This window comes from Oryx dammah, unplaced genomic scaffold (assembly GCF_014754425.2).
Source record: "Oryx dammah isolate SB20612 unplaced genomic scaffold, SCBI_Odam_1.1 HiC_scaffold_26, whole genome shotgun sequence".
Classification (NCBI taxonomy): domain Eukaryota; kingdom Metazoa; phylum Chordata; class Mammalia; order Artiodactyla; family Bovidae; genus Oryx; species Oryx dammah.
Genome location: NW_024070210.1, coordinates 89,625,144 through 89,637,708, shown reverse-complemented (window position 1 = coordinate 89,637,708; position 12,565 = coordinate 89,625,144). Strand labels below are relative to the sequence as shown.

Below are 12,565 nucleotides of genomic sequence, written 5' to 3'. Positions count from 1 at the left end.
GTAACATTTCTGATGGGTTCCTCTCTAAAGAGATTGTGTTTCTGCGATCCAAAGCCTAATCTACAGAGATCAAACGTTTCTTAAGCGTCCCATGGACGCTTATGGGGCAAATGGGGATACACTGGCAGTTTCTCCCAGAGTGACATGTGGGGTCCCTAAGCCAATGCTTGTTCATTTAAAAAGAGAACATTAAGTTACCTGAAAAGCTGAAGTAATCAAAGTAAGAGTTACATCTACTCTTTCAAAGATTCCTCCTCTCAAACTTCTTGTCACAAACATTCAAGATTAAACCATGGTAAGAGGAGATGAGTGGCAAACACACCTGAGATATAGTAGGACCTGGTGTAGTCAAACAAAGCAGCCTTAGCCCTTGGTCTCCCTGCTGTCAAACTTCACAGCATTTCATGCATCCTCTCATATGGCACAATTTCTACCTGGTTTTAAGCCTCAGGAGACTTTATACCAGTCTTCTGAGTTATAAGCTCCTTTTCTCTCAAGTTTGAAGGCCCCATAGGCCCCAACGCAGGGCCTTATTGAGCAGAGATCCATGTTTAAAGCAATCAGAGAAGAATCTAAATTTCACAAGTTTTGACATTAGTTCTAATATATTCCAGACCATACAACCCCAGTAATAAGAGCCTTACCCTACAGAAAACTTCCAAGGGCCTACCTTAACTACTGGGTAAGACTGTAACAAATACTTCTGCTGCTGCTGCTAAGTCACGTCAGTCGTGTCCGACTCTGTGCAACCCCATAGACGGCAGCCCACCAGGCTCTCCCGTCCCTGGGATTCTCCAGGTAAGAACACTGGAGTGGTTTGCCATTTCCTTCTCCAATGCATCAAAGTGAAAAGTGAAAGTGAAGTCACTCAGTCGTGTCCGACCCTCAGCAACCCCATGGACCGCAGCTTTCCAGGCTCCTCCTTCCATGGGATTTTCCAGGCAAAAGTACTGGAGTAGGGTGCCATTGCCTTCTCCAACAAGTACTTCTAAGAAAATGGTTTTTTCTGAGGCCCTTGAGTACATTTAAGATAATCTGCATTTGCAGCCTAAGGTTAGGGGTAAACACTTCCTTGGGAGTTGCTCCTGGTGGCTCCATCTCCATGGTTCCAGGAGAGCACTGTCTGACCTTGCCCCTTTGGGCAAGGGAAGATGGGTCTGGGCCCCTGGAAGATGCAGTGCTAAGCGCTAAGTCTGTGGGGCAAATGGGGTCTAGCTGGTCAGCCTTTCTTCTTCTCTCCCGTTCCCTCCGAGGAGAGCTGCCCCCAGAGAACATGCCTGCAGCAAACGTGCTGCTGTAGAGGAAGTGTTCCCTGGCTCAGGTGGGGTCCCCAGGTGGGTTAAGTCTGACTCATTTTTGGGGGTTCAGTAGTAGGAAGCCCACTTCCTTGCAAATATGAGTCATGCTGTCTTATACCGCTTTTGGGGGGATAAAAGTGATGTTCGTATCTACTTGCTGACATTGCAGTATTTTTTGTCAGTTTATTCAGAACCTGAGAAGGGAAGGATGGCGTTATTTATTGGGCTCCCTCAGAATCCCCAACTCAACCCCTCATCATTAGGCCCATTATGAGGAAATTCCAGAAAAAGGTCCTATATGTGTCTCTCTCAGAACCACATACCAGGGATACCTTGCAGATACTGCCCAGGCAATGACTGGAAGAAAATCCATCCTTCACCCCTGGAAACATCCACCCTACAAGTGACATGTCCAGTAAAGTAAAACCCCCTCTTTAGCCCACTCCTCATTAAGTGTGGGATGGTCTAGGCTTTACCACACTGGCCACATTAAGTGTTCATATAATAGCTGTGACTGGAGACACTGGTAGTCATCATTAGGACAAGGCAAAAGTACAAAAGTCTACAAGGAAAGACTACACATCTAATCAGCCATCAGCAAAGCTAAGACAACACATACAATCTTCTCCACCAAAAGCATCAGAAGGCATCTGACCTACCACTAAAGATCAAGATGGGGAAGGGTTTGTCCGCTTAGAGAGAAAGCATTGAAGAGGCTTCAGCAAGGCTCGGGGAGAACAGGTATAACCCCAAACCACCCCGGGTGGCTGGGCCCCATGCTCTGCACTGAATGCTTCCCACACCCTCTGATTAACCATCGCCGGTGATGGGCAGAGTGGAAGGGGCTGACTCACGTGCTCCCTCATCTCGTTGGCCACGGTGTCGGACATCATGACGCAGCAGATGATGACGACCAGGATGAAGTAGAGCGCGTACATGAAGCGGGTACTCCGGGACTGGCGGACCTTGGGGCCACAGCAGTAGGAGCAGCCGGCGTTCCCACAGCAGCAGGCCAGCTGGGAAAGGAACACAGAGCGTCTTCTCAGAGCCTCTCGTTTATAGACACTGAGCCCAGGCCTCTGCAGGTGAGCCCCCACCCATGTGTGTGAACAAAGCTGTTGCCAGGACTGGTCTGACATTGTCGTTAATAAACATGGTGAGGCTTGGGAGATGCCCAATAGCTAAACAGAGAAGGCGCCCTTCACCCAAAGCACTGTGATCACTCAGACAAAAACAAGCAGGGAAGAGCACAAGAAGCCAAGAACTAGAAGAACTAAGTGAGGTGGGAAGGATGGGAAAACCAAGAAGCTGAGCCCAAGAAAGAGACGTGTCAAAATCCATAGCCAAAGAACGAGCTGCATGGCACGGTGGGGGCCGGAGGAGGGGGCGGATTACCACAAACAGGAAGCACAAAAGACACAGGCACCTCTCAGAGATTCACACACGAAGGCTGGGCCTGAGGCCAATGAGTGGGCAGGACTGGGCTTTATCGGTCAATGCAACTGGACATAATTTGACTTGAGAATATTAAATAAAAACAGGGACTAAGTTTTCAGGTTTGGGTCTGGCGTTAATTTCTTTTTCTTGAAGATTTTTTTTTTTTTAAGAGTTTTAGGTTTTACAACAAAATTAAGGGGAAGGCACAGCAATGTCCCATATGCCCCCTATCCCCACACATGTACAGTCTCTCCCACTATCAATATCATTGACCAGAATGGTACATTTTAAAAAAATTTTTACCAAGGATGAACTTGCTCTGGCACCTCAAAATCACACCAAGTCCATGGTTTACATAAGGCTCCATTCTCAGTGTCCTGTATGTAACGGGTTTAGATAAATGTCCAATGATATCGATCCATCATTAGAGTATTAAGAGTATTTTCACTGCCCTAAAAGGAACTAATTCTTTAGTAACCACCGGGCAAGAGAACACAGCGTTGTTACAAGCTCAAAGTATTCAGCCAGCCTGGATTTGGGACCTGGCTCTGTAACCTATTAGCTATGAGCCCCAAGCAAGTTTCCTTACTTTTCAAGACTCAGACTCCTCATGTATTAGAGTAAGGGTGGTAACATATTTAATGTACTGCTGGTCCCTTGGATAACCTAATCAGACATACCTGGTTTCAGGGAGGAATTTGCTCTTTAGTAAATAGAGAATAATACAAAAGAGATTACCATAAACTACAAATAACCACCAAACCTATGTGTTTTAACACTATATATAAAAACCTAACAATGTAATCTTTTGATCATGATTTAGCAGGAAGTTGAGAGTTTTGCACGGCTTCAAAACAAGCATCAGTTAGAAGGCTACACTATAAACATCACTTATGGTAAGAAGAGATCACGGGAGTAAGATGACAACAGGCTGTAATCATCAGGACAGATCTTGGAAAGATACACATTTCCCAAATTATTTAATCTACTTCATGAAATCGCTGTTGTTTAAGCCCTTTGTCATTCTGCACTATTTCATTACTTGAAATGTCCTAATGTGCTCTTTCCATCTTACATGCAGTTTTCTAAGCCATTTTCCTCAAGACTCTTCCTGCCTCGTAAGGCTGGGCCACTGCTTTGCAAGATCAGCTCCTCTACCAGGCTGAGCTAACAGATCACACAGCAGAACCCTAACTCCGCTGCCTTTATGGTGTTCTTACAGGCCACCTTCCTTCACAGTTCACTCACCCACAGTCTCTGTCTTTGATTTGCTGATCCCTTTCCACTCATATGCCCCAAGTTTTGTTTTCTCTCCCTCGCAGCTCCCTGTTTTCTCCTCCCACTGGCCTAGCTGGCTCCTCTCCCAGCCCTGCCTCCCTCCTCTGCCTCTCAAATTCCTTCCCAACTGCCTCATTCACTGGTGGCTAACTCTTTAAGCTCCATGGTCTTAGATAACCAGTTTTACTGTATTTCAAATTCAAATGTGATCAAATATTTATCCTACATGGAAAAAGAAATATTTAGAAGCAGATGATACATGCCATGACATAACTTACCCAAAGCAGAATCAACCTTTACACTTAACTATCTCCACAGAGGGAAAAATGAACAGATGCAGATATAATGTGAGCCTAATTGATCATTTAAAGACAAATAGTAACAGAGGAATATGATTATGGAAAATGAAGAGAAAATCATATTGGTTTAATCCTATCATTTTAAAGTCATGTATCATTGTATAGACCTAATTTTTTAGTTGGAAAATGAAACTATTTCCTGCCATATCAGTAAACAAGTATGTGACAGTCATCAGCAATTGCAGTCTCCACGTGAGCCAGGAGCTCTGAGGAAACTCAGGATGTGAAAACACAAGATACTTGCCCCAAATAGCTGAGATATATATCAAAGGAACAATTTCAATGAGACCCAACTCTTGCATCTCCCCATACATAGCGAAGTGCCAAACTTCTGGGGACAGTAATCTTCTGATATTCAGACTGCGTGCCCTTTGTTGCAGAGTGAGTGAGTGAAGTCGCTCAGTCGTGTCCGACTCTTTGCGAGCCCGTGGACTGTAGCCCACCAAGCTCCTCCGTCCATGAGATTCTCTAGGCAAGAGTACTCGAGTGGGTTGCCATTTCCTTCTCCAGGGGATCTTCCCGACCCAGGGATCGAACCCAGGTCTCCCGCATTGCAGGCAGACGCTTTAACCTCTGAGCCACCAGGGAAGTCTTTGTTGCAAAGCTCCTATATATTCAAGCTTCCCCTCACCTCCTCAGAGCAGGTTCTCAGAACTATCTGAAATGCTGTCTCCCAGGCTACAGTCCTCATTTTGCCCCCAAAGAAAACTTAAATGGCAACTCTCATTTTGTGCATTTTTTTAAATCAACAAAATTCTCCTTATTTTTCACTTTAACTCTGTATATGGCATTTATGTGTATATACATATGAGTTTCCCTGGTGGCTCAGTGATAAAGAATCCACCTGCAATGCAGGAGATTCGGGTTTGATCCCTCAGTGCCCTAGAGGAGGAAATGGCAATCCACCCCAGTATTCTTGCCTGGGAAATCCTATGGACAGAGCAGCCAGTAGGCTATAGTCCATTGGGTCACAAAAGAGTCAGATATGACTTAGCAACTAAACCACCACCACATACACACACACATACATATAGATAGACAGATATAGATGTGTGCACATATATACACACACATGCCTAATATTAGAATCAAATAGCAGAGCTCTACTAGCCTACAAGTCATTTATCAAAGAAAACTAGGCCAATCACAAACAGTAAAAGTGTACTACGTGCACGCTAAGTCACTTTAGTCATGTCTGACTCTTTGCAACCCCACGGACTGTAGCCTGCCGGGCTCCTCTGTCCGTGAGATTCTCCAGGAAAGAACACTGGAGTAGGTTGCCATGCCCTCCTCCAGGAGATCTTCTCGACCCAGAGAACAAACCCCCGTCTCTTACGTCTCATTATCTTAAGCTATCATTGACATGGAAGTGGAAATTCAAAACAGCATCCGTGAAAGTACTGTTATGTTAGCATCAAGGAAAATCTCACAGCCCTGCTGACTTACCCCTTCCTTCTGGAAGAGTATAATTTATAAAATGGGTTTATCTTTTATTCCCTGACATTTACAGCTTTATTACTCTGGGCATTTGTTATTCAGTTGCTCAGTCGTGTCTGACTCTTTGTGACCCCATGGACTGCAGCATGCCAGGCTTCCTTGTCTTTCACCTTCTCCCAGAGTTTACTCAAACTCATGTCCATTGAGTTGGTGATGCCATCCAATCATCTTGTCCTCTGTTGTCCCCTTCCTCTCCTGCCTTCAGTTTTTCCCAGCATCAGGGTCTTTTCCAATGAGTCCATTCTTCGCATCAGGTGGCCAAAGTATTGTAGCTTCAGAATCAGTCCTTCCAATGAATATTCAGAACTGATCTCCTTTAGGATGGACTGGTTGGATCTCCTTGCAGTCCAAGGGATTCTCAAGAGTCTTCTCCAACACCACAGTTCAAAAGCATCAATTCTTTGGTGCTCAGCTTTCTTTAGTCCAACTCTCACATCCATACATGAGTGCTGGAAAAACCATAGCTTTGACCAAATGGACCTTTGTTGGCAAAGTAATGTCTTTGCTTTTTAATACACTGTCTAGGTTTGTCATAACTTTCCTTCCAAGGAGTAAGCGTCTTTTAATTTCATGGCTGCAGTCACTATCTGCAGTGATCTTGGAGCCCAAGAAAATAAAGTCTGTCACTGTTTCCATTGTTTCCCCATCATATTGCCATGAAGTGATGGGACCAGATGCCACGATCTTTATTTTTTGAATGCTGAATTTTAAGCCAGCTTTTTCACTCTCCTCTTTCACCTGCAAGAGGCTCTTTAGTTCCGCTTCACTTTTTGCCTAAGGGTGGTATCATCTGCATACCTGTGGTTATTGATATTTCTCCCAGCATTCTTGATTCCAGCTTGTGCTTCATCCAGCCTGGCATTTCACATGATCTACTCTGCATATAAGTTAAATAGGCAGGGTGACAATATACAGCCTTGACGTACTCCTTTCCCAATTGGAACCAGTCTGTTGTTCCATGTCCAGTTCTGTTGTTTCTTGACCTGCATACATGGCAGTCCCCAAACCTACAACTTCAAAACTGGAGAAATCAATTCCTAGCCAGTCTAACTTCTGGGGCTGTCACCAGCTTGGAGATGAATGTCTGTGTCTGGTTATTCCTGATTCGAAAGGACTTAAACTTTCTACTGAAAAGGTAGAAAAAACAAAGGCAGAATGTGCAACACCCAGAGTGAAACCTAATGTAAACGGTGGACTTTAGATGATAATGAAGTGTCCACATAGATCACTGGTTGTACCGAACATACTACTATGGCTGCTGCCGCTGCTGCCGCTAAGTCGCTTCAGTCGTGTCTGACTCTGTGCGACCCCATAGACGGCAGCCCACCAGGCGCCCCCATCCCTGGGACTCTCCAGGCAAGAACACTGGAGTGAGTTGCCATTTCCTTCTCCAGTGCATCAAAGTGAAAAGTGAAAGTGAAGTTGCTCAGTCGTATCCGACTCCTAGCGACCCCATGGACTGCAGCCCACCAGGCTCCTCCGTCCATGGGATTTTCCAGGCAAGAGTACCGGAGTGGGGTGCCATTGCCTTCTCCGACCACTATGGCATGGCGTGTGAATAATGGGAGAGCTGTGTGTGTAATGAACATAGCATTCTGGTGGGGGTGTGAATAGTGGGAGAGCTGTGTGTGTAATGAAGGAACCACTCTGGCAGGGTGTGTGAATAATGGGAAAGCTGTGTGTGTAATGAACGTAGCACTCTGGTGGGGGTTGTGAATAGTGGGAGAGCTGTGTAAAGAATGTAGCACTCTGGTGGGGGGTGGTGAACAATGGGAGAGCTGTGGTGGGGTGAATGCGCCGCTGTAGCGAGGGGTGTGAACAATGGGAGAGGGATGGTGGGGTGAGGAAGAACGGATTATGTTTGAAGTCTCTGTCCCTTCCTCTTCATTTTGCTGGAACCCCAAACATCTTAAAAATAAAATCTATCGAAAAACAAACAACTTATGAACAAAACAGTGCCCATCAATGGCTCAATAAACAGATGCTAAATGAATAACATACGATAAATTCCTAACAGCAACACTCCTCAAACGAAAGGGCTCACAACCCCACTCCACAAGGCCAAGGGTACACGGCACATGCTGTACTCAACCTCTCACGCCCACACTGTATCACAGAGGGCTAATTATGAAGGCCTTGAATTTCTGCACACAATCTTTCCCCACAGGAAATCAGTATACATTCAAGAGGGACCCAAGACAATCCTTTGGGAGGACACTGTTTACAATTCTTCTAGAAGTTCGTCCTGCAGGTATGATGACACAAGGGCACAGAGGTTTAAGTGTAAGATTGCTCATTAAAAGCATAAAAACAGTCTTAGTCTCCAGCTGCACAGGGACTGAATAAATTAATTATGGACTCTCCACAAAGCAAGACATAGTTTAAAAGAAGAAGGCAGCGTTATGGGCAGAACTGTGTCTTTATGCTCATCCCTCCTATCATATGCTGAAGTCCTAATCTCCTGTATCTCTGCACGTGACTATTTGGACAGAGGGCCCTGAAAGAGGAAGTTAAGATTAAACAAGGTCATCGGGTGGGCCCTAATCCAGTATGACTGGGGTCCTTATAAGAAGAAGAGATTAGGACACAGACACACTCAGAAGGAAGACCATGTGAAGCCACGGGGGGAAGTCAGCTATCTACGAGTCAAGGAGAGAAGCCTCTCGTGATCCTGGACTTCTAGCCCCGAGATCTGTGAACAATTAAATGTCGGTTGTTTATTTACACCACCTGGTCTGTGGTACTTGGTTACGACGGTAAACTAACACAGTCAGTAGAGCCGGATACTTTATAGTAATGCGTATCTATAAGTGGGGTGTGTGGATACAAAGACCGCTAACGTCAATCAGCCAGAGGGTGGGCCTAGGAGGCTGGGCCTCGATGTGGGGAGGGAAATAAGACAGCTATGCCTCACAGTTCTGCTCTCCTGTTTGGGTTTTTAACCATGTATGTGTATTGCCGTTGTGATTAAAAAAAAAAAAAGCAAATAGACTATTTAAGATAAGTAACTATGTTTTGAGATATTGATACAGAAATATTTGCAATGTGGCATTGACTTGTGTGATTTCTTTCTTTCTGAAGAACTCCCCCTCCTTCAAATATACTGAAAAAGAAAAAATTTCAAAGAGCTGTTCACACCCTATATCTAACTTCCTTTGAAATAACCACAGCATGAAGAGTAAAGGCTTTTCTAAATAGAAGGTGCTTTTTCCAAAGAGGAGGGTGAGCAGAGTCCACATGAAAGGATAAGCCAGCCTCTTGCTGCTACCTGGAGCTGGGCCTTCCCCTTAGTGTGAGTTTTCCTCTCTTATCTAAGGAGAACACACACAGACACACACACACAGACACACACACACACACACACACACACACACACACACACACACACACACACACACACACACACACACACACACACACACACACACACACACACACACACACACACACACACACACACACACACACACACACACACACACACACAGACACACACACACACACACACACACACACACACACACACACACACACACACACACACACCCCCCAAAATAATAAACACCAGTCAACGTCCCTGTCCTCTCCCCACTGGCCTTGGGCTTGTCAACCACAAACTGTCGCTTGCCCTGGGTGCTTGCTTGCCTTTCACCTCTGCAAGGATTAAGTCATGTGTTGCTGCAGCGGCTGACCTCAACACCCTCTGAAGGAGTTCAGGGTGGAGAGAAGTCTTTGAGCTGCGAAAACTGGCAGGACAGGTCTTCAGAGAGTTGCATATTCTCAGGAGCTGATTTTATGAGCCCAATTCTTACATGTCCTCATGTCCACAGAAGCACTAAAATCCTTCATGGTGATGACTGTTTCTTGTGACTAGCAGAAGCTTCACAAGACTAGTAGAAACCTCCTAAAAATAAACATGCTTGATTGTACGTACTCCCCCTTTACCAAAATCACATACATACTGTCCTTCTCCCCTACCTCTTTCGAGCAGTTTCTCAGGGCTCTCTGAGGTGCTCTCTCCTGGGCTGCAGTCCTCATCTTGCCCTAACTAGAACCTGACTCACAACTCTCACGTTGTGCAATTTTTTTTTTTAAGTCAACAGGTTGAGAGTGCTTCTAAGGACTGATGCCAGGGACATGAGGAAATGATCACAGAAGTGAAACATGAGTTAGGACTGGTAGTAACTTCCAGGCTCTTCTTTTGTTAAATTAAAAAGCACAATTTCTATATTATCTAGAATTCCCTGCTGACACCACCACCAATTGGAAATAGCAAGAAATAAGGAAGAAAGCCAAAGAGATGTCACAGAATCATAAAATCCATGTAAATAAACACACATGTATCTTGTAAGAGTTCCCCTCTCCCTCCCTCAGGTCTGGTCTTCACAATTCCAACAGGCTTGCCTAAGCCCACTGGTGGAAGAGTACAGGTCTGAGGACCAGAGGGCCTGGACTCTAACTCTGCGCAGTTCTGGGACTTGGTTTTCCTCATCTGCACACTGAAGGAGCCTAGCAGAGGATAGGTAAAGAGGTTTCATCTCGTGCTCAACTCATTGGCAATGGCAGTCCTGAGGTGGGTTCTAAGGCTGAATGTCTCACTCCACAGGGGAAATGCAAGCACCAATGAGCACCAGGTGCCAGAGGCACGGAGGCACCCCTGCTAGAGTCTGGTCATCCCTGCAGCAGGTGACCTGACCTCTCCCACCCATAAACTCTCAGATGATGAAAATGACCTGCAAGAGGCAAGCACACTGGGTTAATAAGCCCAAAGCACGAAGGCAGAAAGATCAATCAGAAAGAGAAGAATTGAAAAGTGGAGCAGTCAAAGGCTCCTCGTGTAGCCGTGGCTTCTATGAGCATCCCTGCAGCACTGCCTTCCATACTACATCTGCAATGTTCAGCTCCCGAGGCAGTGCCAAAACTCACGTTCACCGTCATGGCTCAGGCATCCCATTACCTCGGGTTCCCTTCCTTCCACTTAGGAAGGTAAACAAGCTGCGTACGACGCTTTTGTTACAAGAATCACTCCAAACTCAGGACACATTTTTAGTTCCAGTGCTTTAGTCTGGGGGAGTGTAAGCCCCTCAGCAACATGGGAAACATTTGCTTTTCTCTTTTGGCACACCTCACAGCTTGCCAGATATCTTAGTTCTCCAATCAGGGATCGAACCCATGCCCCCCCTGCAGTGGAAGCCCAGAGCCCTAACCACTGGACAACCAGGGATTCCCAGCATTCATTCAGACTTATTCCACGAGAGCTCTGGACAGCCTGGTTGGCTTTAGTGCCATCTAAACTGAGTTCAAACTTCAAAAGGAAAGAACGCTTCAAATCTGACATGGACCTTCATTCAGTCCTTTTCCACTTGGAAATGCAGGAGCTCAGCAGAACTGAGGAAAAGACTTCACAGAGATTTTTGTTAACTACAATAATTATAATACTGTCCCTTAACAAACAGTGAGGGGATGGAGCAGCAGTAGCAAGTTCCTAAAAAAGGGAAGATGTTGAAGCTGTTGGAAGCAGAACCCAGGTGTTCCTGTGCAAGCCGGGGGCATGTAACACCAAGAAAATAGAAGAAAAATACTCAAGACATAAAAGTAGGTTCAGAATATTTTATAAAAGTAAATTGCGCGCTCTTTTAATTTTGATCTCCGCATCTTTTGGCGGCACATCACATACTCCTCATGCCCCGTCACAGCCCGCTTGCCTTCCTTCTCTTTTGAGGGTTCAGGACTTTCTGTGAATCACCAGCAGTCAGCATAGGTAAGGAAGAACTGATTCTACTTCGACAGCAGTATTTATTTAAATCTGGGTCTCCACAACCAGCCTTCTGCAGCTCATTCTCCTCTCCATGCTCAGAAACATCTTCCCATCGAGCTCACATAGACCTTTTCCTTCTCTACAACCAGGAGGCAAAGGGAGTGGAAAACGGCAACTCTTGCCAACCTGGTGCGGCCTGTTCCCGGTAGCTTTGCGGGGGAATGATGTGCCTTGAAAGCTGGAGTCAGAACACTCAACTACTCTGCTCAATAAGGAGGTATCTTACTGCATAAGAGATACAGGTGGCTGGTAGTCGCTAATTCACACAATGATCGTGTTTTAGGAAACTCAACACATACTATGTATATGTTAATAAGCTGGTTTGTTTAGGGCTTATTGGATTTCTCCCACTCAAAAGAATATAGGGCAGGACTTGCCCGGTGGTATGGTGGTGAAGAAGCGACCTGTCAATGCAGGGGACACAGGTTCAACCCCTGGTCTCGGAAGTTCCCACATGCCTCTGGGAAACCAAGCCCATGCACCACAATGACTGACCCCTGTGCTGTACCGGAGCCTGTGAGCCCAGAGCCAGGAGCAGCCACCACAGTGAGAAGCTTGCGCACCACCACTAGAAAGCAGCCACCACTCACTGCAACTCAAGACGGTTGCAGCACAGCAATGAAAAAGAATCAGTGCCGCCACAAAGAAATAAATAGATAGGAACAGAATGTAGGGCAACCTAGTAAAGCTTATTTAATCCATAATGATATTAGCTAACCAGAGCTAACACTGTGCCCTTTGTAAGGTACAACAACTTTTATCACTAGCTGTTATATCGCCCCACTTATGGAACTGGCAAGTGGCAGGGTCAAGATTTGAACCTGTAGGCTCTTTGCAAACCTGTTCCCCTCACTGCTGGGATACAAAGAGGATGCACC

General features: G+C 45.7%; 1 protein-coding gene across 1 annotated transcript in view; it reads right to left on the bottom strand.

Moving 5' to 3' along the window:
* The window catches only part of SERINC5 (serine incorporator 5), a 107,371-nt gene that overhangs the window by 52,329 nt on the left and 42,477 nt on the right, over positions 1-12,565 (bottom strand). Inside the window, exon 2 of the mRNA XM_040225872.1 lies at positions 2,153-2,314. Coding sequence (XP_040081806.1) covers positions 2,153-2,314 — 162 coding nt within the window. The remainder of the gene's footprint in view (positions 1-2,152; positions 2,315-12,565) is intronic.